The sequence below is a fragment of the Corvus cornix genome, chromosome 2 (genome assembly GCF_000738735.6).
Source record: "Corvus cornix cornix isolate S_Up_H32 chromosome 2, ASM73873v5, whole genome shotgun sequence".
Lineage (NCBI taxonomy): Eukaryota > Metazoa > Chordata > Aves > Passeriformes > Corvidae > Corvus > Corvus cornix.
The window spans coordinates 24655211-24679497 of record NC_046333.1 but is presented as its reverse complement, the minus strand read 5'-3'; the positions used below and the strand labels follow the sequence as shown (position 1 = coordinate 24679497).

General features: G+C 39.8%; 1 protein-coding gene across 8 annotated transcripts in view; it reads left to right on the top strand.

Annotated features, from left to right (window-relative positions):
* AMPH (amphiphysin) overlaps window positions 1-24287 on the top strand; it is a 136604-nt gene that overhangs the window by 68289 nt on the left and 44028 nt on the right. For all 8 annotated transcript variants that reach the window (XM_039548661.1, XM_039548660.1, XM_039548658.1 and 5 more), the window contains exons 3-7: window positions 10490-10544; window positions 17247-17341; window positions 22164-22259; window positions 23492-23599; window positions 23989-24074. In XM_039548661.1, the coding sequence (XP_039404595.1) occupies window positions 17249-17341; window positions 22164-22259; window positions 23492-23599; window positions 23989-24074 (383 nt within the window). In that variant the 5' untranslated portion in view covers window positions 10490-10544; window positions 17247-17248. The remainder of the gene's footprint in view (window positions 1-10489; window positions 10545-17246; window positions 17342-22163; window positions 22260-23491; window positions 23600-23988; window positions 24075-24287) is intronic.

The window sequence follows — 24287 nt, the reverse complement described above, 5'->3', positions numbered from 1 at the left end:
CTGTTGTGCTCAATTCTTCAAATACAAGGGGGAAAATGCTGCAAAAGCACTGTTTCTGCCATGTTCACCAATAAGAAGCATATAAATAGTTTAAATTTTCTGAGTTTTGTCCATGCTTTGATCTACAATTTATTAACAATGCAAAGGTATGAAGCCTAACAATGTGCCTCTGAATTATCACTCTTCCTGATTAATGCCATGCAAAACTGCTGTCTTCTGTGAACTCAAGCAGCCGTCTCTTCTTGGTTTACATTCAGTCCTGCTTTCAAGTTCATTCTGCAACTCTAGAGGCTTTAGATAAAGAAAAGTCAGATTCTAGATATTAAAGCATAAAAAGGCAGTCTGGTGGATTTATCCCTGTGCTGAGGTTCACCAAACTGTTGATGTGGGCCATTCAGGAGGCTTGCAAGAAGAACCACCCCTGTTAGAGGCTGTCCCATCTTTTTCAGGTCCCGCCAGGATTATTTGTCTCCATGGTGGTCACTGACCCAACAAGACCATGACAGAGGAAGTTTGAGAGGAGGTCCAAGTTTTACTTTGTTTCTTGCAATCTCACTTAGCAATGATTTTGTGGGAAGAGATGGAATAAAGTTGAGTTACAAGCTGTAAAACCTGCCTGCAGAGGCACGTGGCAGCACAAAGGAGCACATGGCAGCGCACAGAGGCTTGTCTCCACCAGACCCTGGCGGGAGGAGGTGTCACACAGCAGACCCCTATGGAGAGGAGGCTTCCAGGAGCTGGCAGAAGGGTGAACAGCAAGTGATCACCCCATAGAAGGACTTTTAGGAAGTGTGTTGCATCACGTAGTGAGGACTGCCATATAAGGAAATACTGTGCCTTAGAAAAGTGTATAAAACCAGCTCGTTTCTTTGAATAAACGATTCAGATTCCCTGCTGGTCTGGGTCCGTGCCTCAGTTGCCGACAGATTTGTCTGTTCCCTGGACACCTCACCTACCCACAGCTCATTCTCAGGAACACTATCACTTCAGTTCTATGTCTCTTTGCAAGTTCTCTCTTGCAGCTGGTGCTATGTGTGCTCAGGGGTCCTGGTAAGCTGAAAGCTGTGAAAATGGTCTATTTGTCTTATTTCCCTGCATTACTGAGCCTGCAACACTTGAGAGGTCAACTAACCTTAAGTATAGAATGATCTTTTTATTACTACTCTCCAAAGATAATAAATGAGGACTCCCAGTTCAGCCAACTGAAAGGATAAAGGAAAGAGCATAGTGCTCATTATCCAGCAAACAGAAAATTGAAAACCTGAAATTTTTGCCTGAATAGCAGATCAGATGGTGGGCCTGTACCGAACTCAGAAGAAGGCTATATGTAAGGACACATGCAGCAGATCTATCTGGAGAAAAAGGTCATTTATATTTCCCAGTCATCCATTCCCATCTCTTCCTGAATATAGTTGGATAAGAGCCTCTTCTGGACTTGACAACCTGCAGTTGAATTACCCAGATGAATCACCGTGGAGAAACTGATTTATCCCATGTCCAGAGAGAACAGAACATAGTTGCTTTGCAGAGCCTCAGGACTTTCTCTATCAAAACCATTAAGCTGCTGCAGCTGATGCCAACAGTAAAAACATTTAAACAATGAATACAGCTGTTTTTCATCTTCCACTTAAGTTGTAAACTGAAAATTCCCACTCTAAATCAAAGCTTGTGGAACAAACAAAATGTATAAACTCATATATGACAGTATGACACAGACTTTCATTGTATTGCAAGAAATTTCTTGAGATTTAAACATTTATCTCTGCATAGCTAATCGTGAATATGCCCAGCCTCTTAATCAACTCTTAAGTTCAGAATGAGGGAAAAAAGAGAGAATTTCTGCATAATTCTCTCAGCTGTGAAATTATCATCAAAGGCTATTGAGGATTTACCAGAAATTCCATCTGTATTCTGTTTTTCAAGCAATTCCATTTTACATGTTCTTTTTTTTACAGGAAGTACAGTAGCAATTACCTTTATCCCCATGTTTATTTTAATGACTCACAGTCACTAAAAGTCACACTTTATTGTTCTAAGAGAGCAATATTCTATTTCATGTATATGCATATTTATCTCTCTTTATTTTTCTTTTTTATAACATGTAGTTATGAGACTTCTTTTACTTTACAGACTACACTTAAAATATATTTTAGTGCTTAAACCCATAAACATTATGTACTGTATATGTACACACAGGAGATCCACCAGTTGCTACTACAAAAGCAGCTTCCCACGCCATGTTGTCAGAAAAAAAGCAAAATGTCAAATGCTGTTGTTGCTAGTTTATAGAATTAGGTGAAAACGAAGAGCCTTTTTTTGCTTTTGTTGAGTGATCAGAACCTGCTTCTGTGGACTGTTTTACTTAATGTGCTCATAGTAAGAGCTGCTCATTGGGTGTAATTGTTATGGTTCCTGAAAAGGCTTATCCTGTCCAAATCTTTTTTCACACAAGCATGCTTGGTTGCCTTACAGTTGTATCATGACATTGTCTAAAAGTTGGTCTTTTGAGACAATTAACATTTTTGAAGTGCTCTTTTTGCATCAGCTGTGCCACTGCTTTTTTAAAACCTATTCGTGAATTAAGATACCCAAGATGAGATTCACCACCTACACAAAGGCACCAGATGTGCCTCACAGTGTCCCACCGGGCCCCCAGACATTGCTCTAGAAAAAGACATATGGTTTTGACCACAGCCCTGTATAATACCTGCTGTCTTGAGTACCATGTGGCATCTCCAACTGCAGACGTGTTTTGGCAGCTGAACCCTGTGCCTAGAGAGTGATCCAGTTCCAGATTGCAACACCTGAACATGGGTTTCCAGGAGTTGGGTGTTCCCTGATGGTTGTGCTGAACTGGGCAGCAGGGTCTGGAGAGCAAGGCAACAACCAATCAGTTTTCTGGGGGCATCTGTGGACCTTAATGTCTCTGATCAGCCCTATCTGGGTCCCCTAATCCTGCACGTGGACCCAGGAGTCCCATTTTAGCTCAGCCCTTGGCATAAATTACACTATAGACTCATTCCCATGCCTAGGGAACCCATGTTTCAGCTGCATGTCCTGCTGCTACCATCTGGATCTCTCAGACAAACCCTGGACCTGGTTCAAACCCTCATTAGATTGAGGGTTGTCAGTGAAACCTCTTACCAGTCTCTGTCTCTACCCACCTGTCTCAGACCCTGCAGGATGGCACCCATCATTGAGGGTATAGCCTCCACTGGGGTCACTTGTGGTTCCTGGTACAACCCCACCAACTGTTGTGAGGGTTCTGAGTTAGTTATCTAAATCTTGGCATCTGTTGCCACTTGCAAGGCCCTAGTGTGTCCCCCCGGCTTCCAGTTGATGTTCAGCAAAGCTGGTAGGTCTCTAAGGACCAGTTGTGTTTGCTATTTGTGGATGTATCACAAACAGCACTAGATAACTATACTGAGTGAATGGTTTTGACTACAAGATTTTCTTAATTGCTCTCCTGACTTCACAGGTTGCTCTTGAGAGGTATACATTGGCTCTATGAAAAGGAGAGATACCCAACTCATGCAGACAGTGATAGGTGTTTTAATCTAGAGTTGGATGAAGGACATGATTAAGAAAGGGAGCTTCAATATGTCTTACAAATATCAATCTGTGTTTTACAAAATCTTATTTTCTCTAGGAATTAGTAAGTATCTCATATATCTATATGACCATTTTTAAACCTATCTTATGCCCTTTTAGACCCCCCTCATTTTACGGATCTTGTACGTGGTCTTGAGATGGATAAAATAATCCAGGCAGTTAACAACAAGTGTGAACTTTAAAATTACTCTGAATGGGTGACACTATTTCTCCTTAGCTGATTCTCAGATTTTCTTGGTTGTCTGTAGAATCTCATACTAAGCTGCAGGGGATCTGTGGTACTTGTTAAGCTGAAACTATTATGTGTTCAATACAGTTCTGTCCATATGAGACTCCTTTGCTAAATAAAAGTGATACCAAGTGTGTCTGGTAGATATTCCAAAGTAAACCAGACAGAGAAAAAAACAATCTAGTACAGTGGAAAGGAGCTTTTTTCTGTGAGCCAACAAGTGTTTACATTCAGGGGGACTGAGTCTAACAAGCATTTGGGACAATCCCAAAGTGTACTTCATATACTGGATGATCCCTAAGCCAAATACACTCTATACAATGTATATATACAATCTATACAAATGTACAATGTATTTTGAGACCATGGGAGGGATTTCTCTGCTGATTCCATTCCATCCTGAAATGTGTGTTTAATAACTATCTTATGTCTTCAGGGCCATTTTTCCCAAGACAAGAAGAAATACAGTGTCCCATTAAATCTCATTTCAACCTTATTAATTTCCAATCAGGCAAGATATCCAGGAAGGTGAGGCCCTCTATTTTATGCTACAAAATTATCTCTGCATGGACAGCCCAGATGCATTTCAACTGATTCCTCACTAAAAAAGAGAGAGCAGCAGATGCAATGTTTTTCTTTTTTGATTCTGACCATTGATTGCTCCAAATCCAGAGTCCAAACCATTGTCAAACTGTGCGAGTTTTGAGTGCCCCATATAAGTTCTCATTTGATAGACCAGAAAGTAGGAGTGTACCAGTAAACACCATGAAGGGACAACATTAAATACATGACAATCTTTTAAAAAGTACTTTTTAAAACCTGTATGTAACAGTTTGCAAGATACGCATAGTCAGAAATACAGTATTTTCATATAATTATGCCTCTGCCTATTATACCTCTGCAGCTTTAGTAACTGTACTAATTGTTTTTTCCCCAGTGCAGTTGAATGTTCAGAGTTACTTCTGACTATTTTAAAAGGAAACCTATATATGTTTCTTCAGGAGCCCCTTGGGATAACTGACTGTGGGGATAGTTGACATAGCCCAGCTCAGAGATTTAAGGCATGGATTGAACATGATGCAGCTCACAACAAACAGTTCTGGACAGTTTTCTACCTGATCTGTTAACACATAGCTTATGTATGTTATTTACAAATGTAGTTATGGGTATGCAGCTGTAGCCATAAAGAGAGTCACAAGTAGCTGTTCAGAAAGTCTAGCTTGACATGAAGTGTATATAGATTAATTTTAGACGTGGACTTGTAGATTCTTGCTTCCTCTGCAGACCCCAAATTTCATTAAAACCATTATTCTGGGCCCTACTTTGAGGACATGATTATACATAACGGATGATGTAGTAACTGTGAAGGTAGAATGCTTTGAGGGGGGAGGTTTAGTTGTGAGGCACGGTTGGAATTTCACTTAAGGTGAGTGCCACATATTTTTCAGTTCAGTCCTCATCTGAAACAGAAACCAATGGCTCAGTAAAAGGGTTGGTTTAGTGTCCCTGCAGGCACAGAGCTTTCTCAACTGCCTACTGGGAGTCGCTACTAACACAAGGCAAGGCTCCCTGGTTCTTGCCTTTAGAGTTGGTTTGGGGTTTTTTTGAATTAGTCTGAATCATATGAGAAGCCTGTTTCATTTGATGCAGTTTACATCAATTCAACATGCTACTTAATAACTAGAACTACAAAATTCTTACTTTTGAGCCTTCCTAGTGGCTTGGCCACAAATTTGGTGCTCTCCTGGAAGATACTGTTATGCCTGAAACCTCTGTGTTTCCAGAGAAGATTCCAAAGCCAGTTTTTTCAACTGATGCACTAGACAAATATTCCAAAACCCAAATCTCTTAGAGCTTAGAAAGAAAAAAAGGAAATCCATTTCTTTAAGAAAAAAATTTCAAAATTTAGGAGACAATTCTAGGGACTATAAGGAACCTGATAAATGGTAAACTAGAGTATTCTGGCTAGCAGATAGATTTCATATTGAATTACAGATTTGTCCAAGTGGCCTCTTATTTTGTTAAGCTTCTCATAATGTAATAGTTATTTTCATTCATACTACAGAGTTCTGTAAAAGACATAGCAGTAAATAGTACCTGAAGTGTTTATGAAGAGAGACAGCACGGATCTACACTGTGACAAGTAACAGCACATTACAATAAAGAATGTCTTCCAGGTGATACAGAAAATATTTTCTTTTCAGCTATTTCTCTGATGTCTTAGCAATGAAATGAAAAAATTTCAGCATTAATTAGAGCTGCTTTAATAATTGCCATTTTTAATTATTGTTGTTATTAGTATTATCATTATTATTATTTTGTTATTATTTGTTATGAATTACCCTGTACTTCAGGTTCAATATTTTCAATCCTCTTGCCTCTCACTAAATTGGAGTGATATATTTGGGTTTTGTATGTCATTCATGTGCTGACCTTTCCTGGAAAGATGTATTGTGTTTATATCCCATATGTGACATGACAGAAAAATCAAACTCTTCTGTTCTGACTGGAAAGCTGTAAATTAATGATTCCTGGCAAATAGGTCATCCAATTACAACTTTTGTGGAGGCAAGGTGGTCTTTAATTTCTGAGTGGATGCAACAGTTTTTCTAATCCATTAGGAAGCAAAAGCTGATTAGATGGAAACTATCGGGTTTTCATTTTCATCATTAACTTTTTTTAGGTCTCGTCTGTCTCACAGCCAACAGTGCTGTGACTCTTTTTCTTAATTCCAGTGCTAAGATATGCCTAAATGCTGTGAATTGAAAAGAAAACCAAAACTAAAATACCCAAGAATCAGTAGTACTGAAAAGGCCTAACGCTGCTGTCAGGGTACGTAAGGCCTGCAGCTGTAGATTGCTAGATCATGAAACACTGAACCTTCTTATCTCACTGAGTGTATGAGTCTTTACCAGCTATATAATACTGACCATATAATGAGACCAGAGTAGAAACATGATAGGCTATGTCATTCAAAGCAACAAACTATTATCTGGGACATTGCTGTGAAGAGCTGTGTTGACTTTCACAAAGATGGATGTTGGTTTGGGTTTTTAGCATGCCTCCCTTGCTCTTATGTAAAGTTAAACAGGGTTATGTAATAGATTTTTGGCAATTAGTGTATTGAGTTTGATCAGATGAGCTAAGAGCACTGATTTTTGGTGCAGGAGTCTGGTAGAACATGTGTACTGTTATCAAACAAACTGGTTGTGAGAAGTTTCCTATTGAGACTTTCCTCTGGAGTTTCTTACATCTTACAAAACTCTGACTCATTTTACTGACTTATGTAGAACAAACGAAAGAAATGATGAAATTATAAAGGAAGCATCAGTGCTGTCTTGGGAAATTTCATTATAGAGGAATACAACATTGGCAAAAGGACACCTGCCTTTCATTCTCCCTCAAGAAGCTGCATCTCATTTAACAAAATTCATGGCTTTAATGAATATACTTGGAACGGTGGTTTCAGAGCCACCGGATGTTTTCATTTGATAGACCAGAAAGTAGAAGTGTACCAGTAAACACCATAAAGGGACAACATTAAATACATTAAAATCTTTTAATACTTTTTAGAGTATTTTTTAAAGTACTTTAAAACCTGTATGTAACAGTTTGCAAGATGTGCATAGTCAGCAATGCAGTATTTTCATCTTACGAATTTTAATTAGTCTGTTAAGTGATAAAAGTATATCTGTCTTCACTAATAATGATTTTACTACAGAAAATGTGTAGACCAGCAGCACATTTTTCAGAATTCACAGGGCTGAGGGATTTTGATGCTAATTTTTGTTTCTGGTATTTTTAGAAAGGTCTAATTTTGTTGTCATTGAAACTGAGAGATTACCTCTCAAATTAGTAGGAGCTGGCCCTTGCTCATGGATTTTTCAGTGTCACACAACACAACAATTGATAATGAGGGAAAGTTCATATGACTCTATCATGCTTAGATATTTCAGGTGTTTGTGGCCTGTTAATAACCTAGACTGAGGGAGATGCATATTAAAATTATTCTTTTGAATGAAGTGTCAGAATTCATAACAGCACATACAGCAAAATATTTACATCATGTTTTACTGCTTTGACTTTTTCTTACACAATTCCCTGAAGAGCAGTGGCTGATGATGCACAATGCTAACCAAGCACAATAGATCTAACAGTGGTTTAGGGTAGGAGTTGTGAAACTGCACAGCAGTATAGTTATAAACATAGCATTTGAGCAGTATGTTTCCTTGACATTTGTTGTGTGCTGCTTAGTCCTAGTGACAAAACATCATGTGTACGAGTAAAACTGGACATGAAATCAGCTAAGGAAGCTCTCAGCCTTCCAACTGCAGTTTGCTGCTCCCAGAACACCAGAGATTTTGTAATAACTAAAAGTTGTTACTATATGGTCACCTGTTCAGCTGGACCATGACAAAGAACCAAGTTGCTGTACCTTCCATTTTTACCACAAGAGCTCAGGCCAAAGAAGGTATGAAATGGAAAGATAACTTCTGTGCCTTCATGTGACTTCTCACAGTACTAGGGATCCTCCCAGGAGGAGACTGGCATGCATAAAAGGGGAACTTCCCTCTAGTTTCTGCCAAATATTTGCTGATCCTCCTCTTCAGACATGAGATCAAGAAATTTGCTCCTGGGTACAATCTCCTTTTCTCTGTGGAAGCACTCATCACTTAATGCCGTGGTCCATGGAAAACAGACAACTTCTGTCATCCCCCTGCCTACTATTCAAGCACAGAATGAAGTTAGCTTCTGCTGTGTTATGTAGCCTGAAATAATGTGTTGTATTGATGCTTTAGGGTAGTACTTTCTGCTAAACAGTATTAAAATGTACACCTAATATTTTCTTAAAGGACACAACATCAAGCTACTACTCCAGAACTTTCTGTTGTTCTATAAGTAATTAAATCTGCAGTTTAATCCACTGATACTCAACCTGTCTGGCCCTTGCTTTGATATGCAGCTCTGATTCCAAAGCAGGGGAAGAGGTTGCCTTTCCTTGGAGCATAAAATATGGTCCCAAACCAAAGAAAGGTCAGTGGGCCGGCTGCTCCTTCACGCTTGCTGTTACCCAGCAGCTTTCCAGATACCACCCTGCTGAGTCTATTTCTGTGCTCATCATTTAGTCAATTAATGGATTTGAGAGCTGTAGGTGACTTGTTTCAGATCAAATTAGTGTAAAAAGCAAGCTTCTGTTTGTTGAATCCATAAAGTGAATTCAGTCTGCTTTCTAGGCCCACTCAGGCATTTTTACCCTCCAAATTCTTTAGTATTTCCAGGACGTTAAACAGTTGCTCTCGTCTTATAGTGTACTGCAGTTTGAGGGATGGGGGTGGGGGCTGTTGTTGATCCCATTCTAAAGGCCTACAGTTCCCTTCAGGAAGCTGAGAGAAGTGAGTTTGGTGGGTGTAATCTGCATTGTATTGTGTGTACTGGTTAGACAAGTATTTTTTTCAGAACCACAATTTGGACATGGCTGCAGGTATGATGAATTTTAAGCATCAAATAGCCCCTATCACCTGAATTTCTTATGATCCTCTGTGTCTGAATGCTCTGAGCATTGAAGTTGCTGATGGCAAATCCTCTACTGACAGAAATCCTTTGAGTTAAGTGGAGTTGTAACAGCTTATGCCTTCTGCCTTCTAAAGTATTCACTTTATTCACATGCACCCGTTAGATTCTGATTTTCACATAGAAAATATAAGAGAAACTCCAAAGCAGTCAGTCATATTTTGCTGCTGAGTTTTTCCACATGGTGTAGCTGTATGTGAGAAAATGTGACTGCAAGCTGATATTCCTGTAGTTTCCAACTGCTTAAATAAATAATTTGAAAGATATTGGAAACTGGTAAATGTGGACTGTTTCAAAAATCTTCAGGCTATTGAAGGTGGCCTGGACAGCATCTTTTTAGCAATAAAATATGTGTGTAGCACAGGTTTCTTTGCAAATCCTTGGAACTGTGAAGTCCAACTTGTGATACAGTCAGAGATAAAGTAACAAAATTCATTGTGTTTTCTCTGTTCTGAGTTTTTCAAACATTGCTGGTATAAAAAAAAGAAAGATAATTTTGATGTATTTGCCAAAGAAACAGTCGAGATTTGACAGTAGACTGCAAGATGCACTAATCAAGCAAAACAAAGGTACTGTATTTTAATAGTTATTTGCTTGCAAAATGTTAAAATGTTAGAATACTTGGGAGGTTGTTTGCAAATGTAGTGAACAACTTGTGTAAGGGTAGAACTTCCTTCAGGTCTAGACTGGCCTCATTTGAGTAGTTTCCAGTGGAAGTTCACCGTTTTTGATTATACCTTTTTGTGTTTCAGATTAGGCCATAGGCCCAGCTGACTTGAACTGCACCTTGGCTGTAAAATACACCTGTCTTTCTTTGAGTGGAGTTCTTTGCTGCATGGACGATTGATAAAATAAACCCAGAAATTCTAGCCTAGAGAGTACACCATGCCAAGCCTCCTTTGCCAGGCCCCCTCTTCACATGAATCTGTGCATGCTTGCAACATGTGGCACTATTAATCAGATAGCTCCTGAAATTGCTTGTAGTTGTTGTTTGACATACTGCATGCATGTTTCAAGGCATTAAACATAACTGACGTGTGTTTTCACTTCCATGCTTTTTTTTTTCTTCTTTTTCAGGCAGAGGGTTCCAGACTCCAGAGAGAACTGAGAGGATATTTAGCAGCCATTAAAGGTGATTTTTAAGTTTTATATCTTGATTTCATTAAGCAAACTTTTTTTAAAAAATTGAGACAAGTAAGCTTGTTTAAAGTATACAAAGACAAATGCAAGTAAGATTCTCTTTAACCTGATGCAGGGATTCTGCACCTTCAATGTCAACTCATGTGTACAGTCTTGCATCCTCTACTGTCCTTTATGTGCATCCTCCACTGCCCAGATTCTCACATTGCATGCATTTTCAACACCCACAAAGTCTATGCACCTTGTTATTCATCTTTGCAAATGCTAGAATATGAAATAACTCATGCAAGGCAAGGGATTGCTTGATCTCCACAACTGTAACATTTCCAGGTTATTACTAGTTGGGTGATGAGCTTTCTCCAAAACCACACTCCCTGTGATAATGTGATTTCTCATCTATTTACGGCTGCTTAATCCATTTTTTTAAAGTTTAAAAGTCAAATGTGATGTCTCTTGATACTACATTGAAAATCTAAGTAGCAGAAGTTCACTAGCCAGTGCTTAAATATCAGAGATAAGTAAACAGTCATTTAAATCCTACTAGACATTCGTAAATCCAGCACACTCAACAGAGCACTGTATGCAAAGTGTTCTCTTTCTCATGCCACCTCTCTTTGGAGGAGTTGGAGGCTAAAGGGAAGGGAATAAGAGTTGGTGACTGATTGAGAGACAGTAGCTTCTTGAGATAAATATAAATATATGATAAGTATATATATGTGTATATATATTTTTAACCTGGCTCTAGTCCAGTAGGGAAAATTTTGCAAATGAGTATTAACATCCCTGGAAATCACTGTCATAGTAACACTTCATCGGCTGTTCACAGGCAGGTAAGAAAGCTCTTTTTGATGGGAATTATAAAATGGGAAACAAAGCAGTAGCTTACTGTCTTTGACCATCTATTCTTTTCTGGATGGCCTGCCCAGGGAAAATTCCATACCAGACAAATTCGCACAAATGTCTTTTGTTCTTAGAGGAAATGATAGCATCAGTCTTTTTAGGGGAACCCATTAAATGCTAATTTTGCTTTCTTAGTTTTCACTCTTCCCCACACACATTGTCAGGTGGTTACTCAGAAGCAGCAGGATGATGCTGTTTGTTGGCTAGATGTCTTACCTGTCACATAAGCTGACTGTTTACATGCTGCTTTGATTTCTGTATTGGTGACAACAACTCTCCTCTCTGTTTCATCTTCTTTCTCCATCTTTCTCTTCTTTTCCTAGCACTCTATACTCACGGCCCTTTTGATCTTTTGCTCTCTAATGGGCTACTTTTTGCACCAAGCTTTGTGATTATCTTGGTGTTAAATTTTCCATTGTTTAAGTTTTGCCTTTTTAGCCATGCTTTTCTGTTTAGCATCTTTCTCTTGTTGCAGCCTTTAAGTAATTTGGACTGACTTTCTTACTCAGAATGAAAAGTGCTTGCTAGCACCTTATTATCTACATGTCTTTAAAAAGATCCAGTCATAAGCAGTCATGAGAGCCTTAAAAATGTCAAAGTCAACAAGCCATCAGTGGGAGTCCTTTGCACACATACTGTCACACACTGGTGCTGTGGAGTGAGCACACAACCCAAGACAGTAGAGCACAATACACAGCTCTGGCATCTCAAAGATGACTAGGTCAGTAGTGCCAAAGACCAGATTTTGGGTGACTGGAGCACCTGCTACAGTGTCTTGGTTGCAATTCTTTGAACAACTGCTATCATTAAAAGATTTTGGGGTATCTATGCACAACAGCATGGGAACCCCCATGTTTAGGCACTTGAGTGGGATTTTGGCGCCAAGGATGTCAGAGACTTGGAGTCATGCTGTCGTCAGGGGCTCATTTTGCAGGAAAAAAGATCAATCATATAATTGCATATATTGGAATTATTGGAAAATAATGCACTTGACATCCTTATATTCTTGGATGTATGAGAGAAGCAGTTAATTGTAAAGGGTTTTGGGATTTAAACTTCAGTAGTGAGTTCCATTTTGCTGCATGACTTCTGAGTGACTTAATACTGGAAGTAGGAAGTACAAATCCAGGCACGATTTCATAGAATCATAGAATGGTTTGGGTTGGAAACCCCCCTGCCATAGTCAGGGATGTCACTCACTAGACCAGGTTGCTCAGAGCACCATCCAACCTGACCTTGAACACTTCCAAGGATGGGGCATCCACTTCTTTGGGCTACCTGTTCCAATGTCTCGCTACCCTCTGAGTAAGGAATTTCTTCCTAACATCTAATCTAAATCTCTCCTCTTTTAGATTCAAACCATTAATTCCCCTCTGTCCTACCACTGTCTGCCTGTGTAAAAAGTTCCTCTCCCTCTTTTTCATAAGTTCCCATTAAGTACTGTCTGGCCAAAAGGAGGTCTCCTCAGAGCCTTTTTATCTCCAGGCTAAACAACCCCAGCTCTCTCAGTCTGTCTTTGCAGAAGAGGTTCTCCATTTCTCTGAACATCTTTGTGGCCTTCTCTGGACCTGCTCTAACAGGTCCACATCTTTCTTGCGCTGTGGACTCCAGATACAGAACCCAGGTGGGGGTTTAAGCAAGGAACAGTCAACTGAGCCTTATTATGAGCCTCTGTCCCTTCATTTTAATATACTTGACAATTGAGATTTAGTATCACACATTCTTAAAAGAATTTTTGCTGTATTTAGACTTCTTCTCTTGTTCACTGGTGCTTTTTAGCCTTAGCTGGACCTTGATCTTTCTTTTTGGTTATTCAAGGCCTCGGAGGAACCATGCCATAAAGCTGTTGAACTTGTGAATGGCTTTTACATGTCATTTTATTTCACCTGCATGATAGTTTAATGTCTGCTGTGTCTCAGTGGTGTTTGTACTGACAAGACTGTGTGCTATCCCCCATAGCTTTAGTCATCTCATGCCTCAGCCTTGTGTCTCTTCCAGTCTCCATGGCAATATGTATCTGGGTTTTATACTTCATGATTTATTTTTAAGCTTTTGTGAGCTGTAAGGGACTTGAAAGGTTTTAAGGGCCAATTGTTACAGAAACCCTAACTCAGTCACCCATTTTCTACCCCCAAGCTCTTTTCAAGTACCAGTGCAGATGGGGAAGATAAGCCTGGATCTTCATGCAGGTGGCAAGGTGACAGAGGTAAAAAGTAGTCCTGCATGAGGAAAAGAAAGCACCACACCCTTCAGGTGGCTTAATGTAGCGATAAAGAGTAACTGGTCTACAGGAAGGGGAGGGGAGATTTTTGAGGTCTGTAAGCAGTTCTGCTGCCTAGTTGTCAGTCTGTGGCTGATAGAACAGCACATATCCTCCAGACACAGAAATCTTAAAATCAGTAATGTAATTTCTTAAAAGCCGTAAAACTATTCATCATCTTTCTGAAAAATTTATTCATTAATTATGAAATTATTTAATTGTTCCAGTGGAAACCCTAATGGATTACTAGCAATAACAAATACAACCCTTATGGCAGGATAGGTCATTTCTCTGAAGAACCACATAAGTAATATTAAGAGCCAGACCAAGATGTCTCACCCCATCAGGAAAATGGAAATTTCTTCATGATTCGGGCTAAATTACCCTGCAGGGGAGTGAGGAGACCCCACAGTATGAGTTCTACAGCCAACATGCTGTTCCAGGTCTGTGTCCTTCGCCATGGGGGCTTGAGTACATTGGAACTGTGATGGTAAAGAGTCACCTACCCTCTACCATCTCTGGTGTGCTTTAAGGGAATTTCTCTGCTCTGCCACCCCCAGGATCCCTATCACATAGAGGCCTCTAGAATTTTTGGGGGGCTCCAGGGACAGGGACTCTTTCCCATAGAAATAGGGATCATTTAATCTGAGAAGTTCAGTCTTCAGTAACTGGATTATTTAGCAACATTTTTCTTAAGTGATTCAAATGTTTTGGCACTTTTAGTTATTAAATAAAGGACCCAATTACCAACAAGTAGTACTGAATGAAACAATTGATATTAAATATAAATTTCTAACTGTTCCTCAGCAGTAAAAATTCTTTTCACATTTCTTAGTACTTTAATGACTTGCTTTTAACAATTTATCTTTCGCAGTGATAGCAGTTAAAAATAGCAGAGAGAGCCTGCAGTCTGTAACTAAGACACTAATCCTCTTAAATTTAGTGCTGAATAATGCATAAAAGGTATCAGTGTGTAAGAAATAATTCTATGTGAAAACCAGCCAAATAAAAAATCATTGGACACTGTAAGTTTATGTCCAGAGGCATGAAAAAGAATGAGAATTCACTGGATTGGTATTTACCTCTTCACTCATTTGGAGTATTGCAGTAAACCTGGTATAGATGCAGTCAGAGGGGAGTAGGATAGATGGTCTTAGCCTGGAAATTTCAGATTGAAGCCCCTGACTGCAAAAGCCAAATACTTTACTGCCCACTTACCTGACACTGCAGCTGGATTTGACTGATGTTTTTTACAAGAATGTGGTGGAATGAAGGATTATTCAGTTCTCAGAACTGAAAAAAGTGTAAAAGTGGGTGCAGTTTTGATATGACTCAAGCATGGCATATTAGGTGTGTTTTACATATTCTCTTAAGCAGATATACGCTAAGAGTCCTGTAGTACTTAAGAAAGAAAGTCTAGGAAAAGGTGCCAACATTGTCTGTGACCGAGCTGAGTGCAAGCTGCAGGAGGGATTATCTAGCAGCTGTGCTAGCCTGCCTGGACCTCTGCTTCAGGTTTATCACGCAGAGTGCTTAAGGGCAGAAGTTCAGGTATCAGAAAGGGTCAACTGTGAGCAGGGATGAACAAACCCTCATGGTCTGTACGTTCACCCTGATTGGAGAGAAGCAGCCTTCTTATGCATAGAGATACTCTGTTGGTTTTGCCTTACCTCTTGAGTTGATTAATTTGCAGCAGCATTAAAGATTTTAAATGAATCCTGCCTGAAAATATACAAGAAGATCATCTGTATTTTATTGTAATTTGGTATCTTCTAAGGCAAAAAAAAAAATCCCTTTTATTCAGGGGAACATTTTCTTAGCTGGGGATGCATCATCCTAAGAATTAACCATGAAGGAGAAAAGGAAGAAATACATCTTAATTCTTGTGCTATCCTAATATTCTAAGATGAGCTCTGTCATTAAAAACCATGCCCAAGACAATCCCCAAAGAGATCAAATATTCTGTTTTGGCTCAGTACCTTTTGATTTAAGGGTGAAAGCTTGTACCTTCTAAACACCAGTATTTCCTTTGTACTTGTTCTCCCCCATGCCATTCTCTCTTTTGTACTCAAGGACTAAGAACAGGCATGTACTTTCAGCTTTTTCAGTATCAGTTTTCCTATCCTACCCATTCCATAGACCACCACTTTCTTATTAGGAAGTGTGCATTCCTGCATTCATTTTCCTGTCATATTTGGAGCATGCATTTTGGGAGTGTGTGGTGGAATACCAACTGACTAGATCAAGTCTGCTCTTCTACACATTCAAGTTTCAAATTAATCTTCCTCTTCTACTGTCACGGCGGAGTTGGATGGTAAAAGGCGTCTCCAGGAGGAAGCCACTCAATGCAGCCACCACACTTGCACACACCATACACACACACCGGATAGCTGGCAAAACAGTCCGATGATGAAGGAGCAGGAAGGGTCTCCCCATGGGGTTCTACGGGAGAGATTTATTGCAGCCATACCAGCGCAAGGTCGCAGAGAAAATACCCTGTTAACAATGGGTGGACCCACGGCTACACAGTGGAGTGAAGAGAGCATCAGGGACCAATGATCTGAGGGCAAGGGGCGGTATAAAGGCGGGGCCAGGGTAAGGGAACCAGTAGGGAAACTCTGATGACGTATAAGGTGACAAGGGGTGGAGCGGCCAATGGAGCCAACCAGGGAAGCAGAACTGGGGTACATTAACATAAAAGAACAGAGCATTGTAGAGGAAGCTTTTTCAGTCACCCTAAGTTGGAAATGAATTTAGGACTTGTCCCACCATAGGACTCCGTTCCTTGTCTAGCCCCCACATTCCACTCATTAATGTTTCTGTGCAGAAAACAAAAATATTGATGTTATTTCTGAATTCATTCACTGAGCAGTTAAATGTGAAGATCATGCTTAGAGATATTTTCAAGATAGCAGACAGATTTGACTACAGGAAAAAAATGTGCTTCTTAAAAAAAAGTTAATGCTAAGTAAAAAATTCAAGTATTGTTCAAATTTTGCAAAGAAGTTGAAAAAGAAGTCGTCATTTTAAAATTACTTATTTGGAACTCTTAGAAAGTCAGGTGAGATGAGTTTGGTTTCAGTGGATTCAGAACCGTATTCAGCATCTAATGGATTCCTGCTGTATCAAAATACAAACCCCAGTGCCTTCACTGAGGGTGGTTTTTTATTCATTGGGGTAAAACTGATCTCACTGAAGATAGATTTAGGCCCTTTCTCACAATATCATTGAAGCTGTTTTACATTTAAGCCAGCTCCTCTGTGTATTACAGAGTGATAACCATCAATAGTCCCTGTTCTTGTCCCACCTGTGGTAGCAAGAGTTCCGAAAGTGGCTGATCAGTTTGGCTTAGCACAATCCTCTGCAGGCACCACCCTGTTGCAAGCATAAATAAGCACTGGGCTCCACAGGTATCTCTTTTCTAAATTTGCCAGAGAGAATAGCATAGTGGGTACATGTGGCTGAAAATAAAGATATTTAGCAACTATTTCTTGTAGTTTGCACTTACATGTTCCTCTTTCTGTCTAACTGCAGGAATGCAAGATGCCTCAAAGAAGCTTACAGAGTCTCTCCATGAAGTGTATGAGCCGGACTGGTACGGACGTGAAGATGTGAAAATGATTGGAGAGGTAAGATGTATGGAAAGAGGGAAGAAGTATTTTGTCAGCAAGTGGATTAATCTGAGCTTCTGAGAAGAAGTGTGCATCCAAAATTGACCTTAATCCTTCATGTCATGTTAAATCCTGTTTTCTCAGCATATAAATTTATGGGTCTTGTGAAATGCAGCTCCTGCTGGCCAGATGCAGCACTTACAGCGTCTGTTGTATGAACTAGCTGATATAAGCTCCCACTGAGATCAACAGTAGTGTGAGCAGAATTGGTCCTGACAGCATCTGACTGACAAGTTTGTACAAAGGTATCTTACATGCAATTTTACAGTCAGGATTCTCAGTTCAGATGGATGTTAAAAATTATCAAATCCGCTTATCCTTTTGTGCTGTGTAACAACTATTGAGCCAGTGGTACTAAACAGGATATCTTATGAGACATTCAACCCTCTCTGACAAGAATATGGAATTTAAGGGCAAATTAGAGTTCAGGACACTATTTATTTTTACTTTTTACCTTCCTTCAGTGATTAGAGAAGAATAGGCTTTTCTAGACAACACAGCAGGAATTTAACTTGAGGAACTCTGAATTGCCTGCTTAAACAGCCTCAGTTCTGGGGGAAGTCTGTCAACAAATGTGATGGTGGTGACAAGAAAGTGCAAATGGTTGTCAATGAAGCTTTTAAGCACTTGGCATTCAGTTTCCAAGGCCTCCTTGATAATACAGTTAACAGTCAACCTGAATACAGAGCAATGTACAGATTGCTTTTCTTCTCTATGACTGCCTTCTCCTACCCTTCCCTGCTGTGAAGGGTTAGGGTTAGGGTTTTGATTTTAAAAGCACCCAACTTCCAATCAGCCTAATTTAAGTTACATATTTTTTTGTTTCATTGGTTTAGGTTTTTTATATTGTTCCAAGTTTAACAGCAGGAAAATCTCATGCTGCATCTTGCTGTAGCACCTTATCTTGTATCTGTAGACTGTTAGATTTTACACTCAGAAATTTGTAGTTGTGTATGAAAGGACCAAAATTCAGCTCTTAAGCTCTCTTAGATGTAAAGATAAATTCTAGGTGTGTTTTCTTAATAAGAGAATCATGGGCAATAGTACAAAATCTCCTGGCTTTTTCTGTACATAATCACAAATGTAGATTTATGCGTCAATTAAAGTGGTGAAAGCTCAGTTAGAAACCTGGTCACTTCTGTAAAGGATAATAAAAAGTGGTTTTATGAATACATTCATATCAAAAGAAGGACCAAGCAAAACCTCCATTCTTTATTGGACATGGTGGGGAATATAGTTACCAAAGATGAGGAAAAGGCTTTGGTACTTAACACCTTCTTTGCCTCAATTGTTAACTATAAGACAAGTTGTCCTCAGGACGGATGGCCTCTTAAGCTAGAAGACAGGGACAGGGAGCAGAATAGAACTCAGGAGGAAGCAGTTAATGACTAGCTGAGCCACTTCCATGCTCACAAATCCGTGACACCTGGTGGTATCCATCCTAGAGTGATGAGGGAGCTGTCAGAAGAGCTACTAAGCTGCTCTCCATCATTTATCACCAGTCTTGGCTAACCAGGGAAGTCTCAGATGACTGGAAGCTGGCTAGTGTGACGCCCACCCGTAAGAAGGACCAAAAGGAGGATCCAGGAAACTACAGGCCTGTCAGCATGACCTTAGTGCCCAGCAACATTATGGAACAGTTCATCTTCAGTGTGATCACATGGCACATACAAGATAGCCTGGGGATCAGACCCAGCCAGCATGGATTTAGGAGAGGCAGGTCCTGCCTAACCAACCTGATCTCCTTTTATGACCAGGTGACCTGCCTGGTAGATGAGGGGAAGGCTGTGAATGTGTCTACCTGGACTTCAGCAAAGCCTTTGACACCATCTCACACAGAATAATCCTGGAAAAGCTGGCAGCCCATGGCTTGGACAGGTGCACATTTTTCTGGGTTAAGAACTGGCTGGATGGCTGGGCCCAGAGAGTGGTGGTGAATGGTGCTGCCTCCAGCTGGTGGCCAGTCACTAGTGGGGTCCCCCAGGGATCTGTGTCAGGCCCAGTCCTGTTTAAGATCTTTATCAATGATCTGGATGAAGGGATCAAGCCTATTGTCGCTGTTGGGGCGGTCACGACACAGACAGTGCCTCTTTCAAGGGCCAAAAAGCCGTTTATTAAACAAAGCAGCCTCTTTTATACACCTTTTGTATGTTATCATTCATGTTACAGATTCATTGGCTGCTAAACTATTACAATAGACTCATTGGCTATTATTAACTTCAATATACTACCATTGGCTACCTATAGCATAAGCATTCAAGCATTCAGAAAAATAACAGGTGCAGATATGTTGCTGTTTTCTCCTTCTACTGTTTAGCTTTCTTGCTTCTCTTGATACTACGTTCTCATGGGTAAAAACTAATTGTTTTTCTTCTCACTGATTTTTCTCACAGTCCTTCTCTAGCCGAAGTAGCAGGCCTGAGCCGTAATTTTACAAAGGCAACAAGGCCTTCATTTTATAAGGTTTTACTTAAATGCCACAGCCTACCATTAGCAAATTTGAAGTTGACACCAAGTTGGGTGTGAATGTCAATCTGCTGGAGGGTAGGAGAGCTCTGCAGAGGGACCTGGACAGGCTGGATCCATGGGCTGAATCCAATGATATGAAGTTTAACCAGACCAAGTGCCCAGTCCTGCACTTTGGTCACAACAATCCCCTGCAGCACTACAGGCTAGGGACAGAGTGGCTGGACAGTGGCCAGGCAGAAAGGGACCCGGGGGTATTGACTGATGGCAGACTGACCATGAGCCAGCAGTGTGCCCACATGGCCAAGAAGGCCAATGGCATCCTGGCCTGGATCGGGAATAGTGTAGCCAGCAGGACCAGGGAAGTGATTCTTCCCCTGTACTCAGCACTGGTGATGCCACACCTTGAGTACTGTGTCCAGTTCTGGGCCTCTCAATTTAGGAAGGATATTGAGATGCTGGAGCATGTCCAGAGAAGGGCAACAAGGCTGGTGAAGTGTCTGGAACACAAGTCCTATAAGGAGTGGCTGAAGGAGCTGGGGTTGTTTAGCCTGGAGAAAAGGAGGCTCAGGGGAGACCTCTTCACTCTCTACAACTGCCTGAAAGGAGGTTGTAGCTATGTGGGGGTCTGTCTCTTCTCCCAGGCAACCAGAGACAGGACAAGAGGACTCAGCCTTAAACTGTGGCAGAGAAAGTTTAGGCTGGACATTAGGAAGAATTTCTTCACAGAAAGAGTGATTGGGGATTGGAATGGACTGCCCAGGGAGGTGGTGGTGTCATACCATCCCTGCAGGTGTTTAAGATAAGACTGGATGTGGCATTTAGTGCCATGTTATAGTTGATAAAGTGGTGTTAGGTAATAGGTTAGACTTGATCTCAAAGGTCTTTTCCAACCTAGTTGATTCTGTGATCCCTCAACCTAGAGTAAACCTAGAGTATGTATCTGTTCAGTTAAGCATATAAATGATCATTCCAAAAGGGGTCCACTTAAAAGACCTTCTTCTATGTGGTAGGAAAGATGATGGCTTAAAGGAATCCTTCAGCAATGTTGTTTGTGTCCATTAGCTTTCAGAAAACCTCCATTATTTTAGTTTGTTTGAAGTATGTATCAGCAAGATACAAAAGCAAACACACAAGACTGGCAGTTGCTTGCTACAATCTAATGCTGTGGTGCTTTGTAGACCACTGTGATTAAACACTGTGTTGATAAATGAGGTATTTCTTTTAAGCACGTTTAATAGATTCTAATAATTCATTAGGGACTCTGTTAGAATAGGAAATGAATGAACTGAAACTGGCATCACACAGCATCTAAAATATGCCCTATAGTAGGTTATGATAAAACACTTGGGAATAGCTTTCCAGACTTGTCAATGAGGATAACAGCCTACAGAGCAGTGCTTACAACCCTTAGCCTCCCTCCCATCAAAGGGGAGGATGTTAAGTGATTTTTGAAATGTGCAAAGAAAGGGGGAATCAGGATGTTTAACATGTGCTAATGATTTGTGCAATGGAGAACCCAGGACCTCAAGCACTATGTCTCTATGTAACAGGATTTGCTTCTAATAAGGAATCTCACCCATTGGGTCCTTGTCACATGAGCTGCATTAATATGTTCATAAAAATCAGAAAACTACAGGGAGTTTCTCCTGGTGACTACCCCAGAGCTCCAAAGGGGACTGGGGAAAAGCACTGTAGCTTCAGGGCAGAGACGGGTGGTGGGGGTGTGGATTTTGTTTATTTTGCCAGCTGATGTTGGGATGTTTCCTATCCATCATTCCAGTTCTCCAGCATTGCAAGGTGGAGTTCTTGTCTGCATCAGCCATTTCATCAAATGTACCTTAATGGCACAAAAAGAATGAGATGGAAAGACCTTTCCATTTTTTTATTTACTCTTCTCTTTTTTGTTGTACTTCTTTTCTCTGTAAGCAAGGTTCATCATCAGTGAACATAGTTAGACACAAGAGCTAGGCCAGGTTCAGATTCTGCATTACTGACCCTCAGGGACCTGAAACCCTGAGGAAGACCTTGAATACATGATATCCTTATTTTCACATAGCAGTAACTATTTGAAATATTATTATTTGAATATAACAAGCTAATTATAAAGTTTATTCTTAGTTTGTTGTGAATTGAACTTGCGAAATCAAGGTATTCCTTTTCATTCACCTTATGTTTACACTCTGATTTATTTCCATAAAGAACATTTTAAAACTTCAGAAAGATTAATCTTTACCAATTACATTTATATTTCTCCTAGGTTTAGAGAGGCATTAAACTACTAAGTACATTTTTCTCCTTTCTGCCTTTTCAGAAATGTGATGAACTTTGGGAAGACTTCCATCAAAAACTGGTGGATGGATCATTGTTAACGCTGGATACATATCTAGGACAATTTCCTGATATCAAAGTACAGTAATGATTTTCTATAAAGGACAAGTTTTAAAGTTCTGTTGAGTTGCAAAATAAATAGAAAATGAGATTACAGGCAAAAAGAATTTAAAAGGGTGTGAGGTGGAAGTCATGCTCTCCTGTGATGTACAAGATGTTGTTCTGTAAGTAGATTCCTGACATTAGGCAGGGCTGATTTTCCAAGTGAACAAAAATATTTTTCATGCAGTAGTACTTGGAAGAAAATTAGCCTTTGTAGAGGAAAATTTTATGCTTTTTTCTGCTCCTGTTTCTTTGGTATGAGATAAAGATAATATTAACCAACTTCAATAGGGACACCTTAAGCTCTTCAGCGGTTAAAATGCCAGACAAATTACATGGAAAGCAGGCTTTCTGTTATTGGCTAGATGCACCCGTGAGTATCTTTCTTCTATCTAAGCCATGGTTCCTGTCTTTTAATTAGTTATAAAAAGATTTTGTAATACACATCAGGAAAGAATGTTATACAGATTCTAGCCTCTGCCAGATGCCCACCTGGTGTACAGTCCAGGGAGATGACTGCTAAATGAAATGTGTGAGGATAAAGAAGCTCTATAGGTGAGAGGTAGTGACTTTTATATTTGGATATGACTGTATGGGCATAGCTGGAAATTTTTTGTGATAGTTTATAACTGAATAGGTAACACAGTCATCCTCTTTGTAATTTACATCAAGGACTAAAGAAAAAATCATTTAAAAATACCATCATTACTGATGTACAGTTCTAAACTCGCTTTTAAATCAAACTGTGCTTATTCCCTCTCAGCATGTGGATTTTACATATAATATATACCTTTGCAAAGTCTATATCAAAGTATATATATGTATATCTTGAACTCCAGTATTTTAGGTATGTGTCAGAACAACTATATGGAGAAGTGTATTTTAGCAGTTTTCCAACTCTAGAAAAAGTGCATTAATTGCTGAATTTTCACACTATATATAAGGGGAAAAGATGGTATGACCCTGAGTTTAACGGGTTCACTGATTCTGGAGAACCAAACTATGTGTATATTGATTCCTTATTTAAAATAATGTGATTAGTTTGCCTTCTTTACCATTTCCATGTTCCTCCTACATGATATAATGATTCAGATATGAAAAACAGATAAGGGAGAATAAAAATACGTCAGAAACTAATTTGACAACATAAGTAAAATGGCTTTTTTAAAAGTGCTTTTCATATTTACTTTCATTTCTACCCCTGTACAGACTCGCATTGCAAAACGAAGCAGAAAGCTAGTGGACTACGACAGTGCAAGGCATCATCTAGAAGCTCTGCAGAGCTCGAAAAGAAAAGATGAGGGCAGAATTACCAAGGTAGCACAATCAGAAACATGCTGGCAGAGGACTTGGGGAGATTGGGTGACACTTGTTTCTGTACAAAGAGCACAAAGTTTCTCTTCCTTTTGCTCTCTTAGAAAAACTGGTATCTCTAATCTCTCTGATAAATGTGTATTGAGTACTTTGGTTCATGTAGTAGACATGCTCAGCCTCTTTTGCAAAGGAGTCCTGTTTGAGACCTAACTTGCTCTCTTGATGAGACTGAGGGGACAGCAAATCCTGTTTTGGCCTCCATGGTGTGGGACTGAATAACATCCTTTGTTTATAAAAATTGTAAAAGACCCACCAAGAAAACCACACAAAAATAATTTTGGTTTTGTTATGTCATAGTGATTTCAGAAGTCACCTGTTTCATTTTGGTTTAGGCAGAAGAAGAATTTCAAAAAGCACAGAAAGTATTTGAAGAGTTTAACACTGACTTGCAAGAAGAGTTGCCATCTCTGTGGTCACGGTAAGCCCAGAGAGATACTGTATGCAAGGCCTAAGTGGGGAGTAAGGAAAGGGAATGAGGGGATTTTAATGAGCAGATAGAAAATGGATTGCTGGGTTCTTGAGGATTCCATCCATTTTCTTTTTGAAAAAATGAAAGGAAAAATGTATGCAAGTGCTCCAAAACATACGTGCTGTAAATGTATTTATGCTTATTTTTTTCAATGTATGTTGG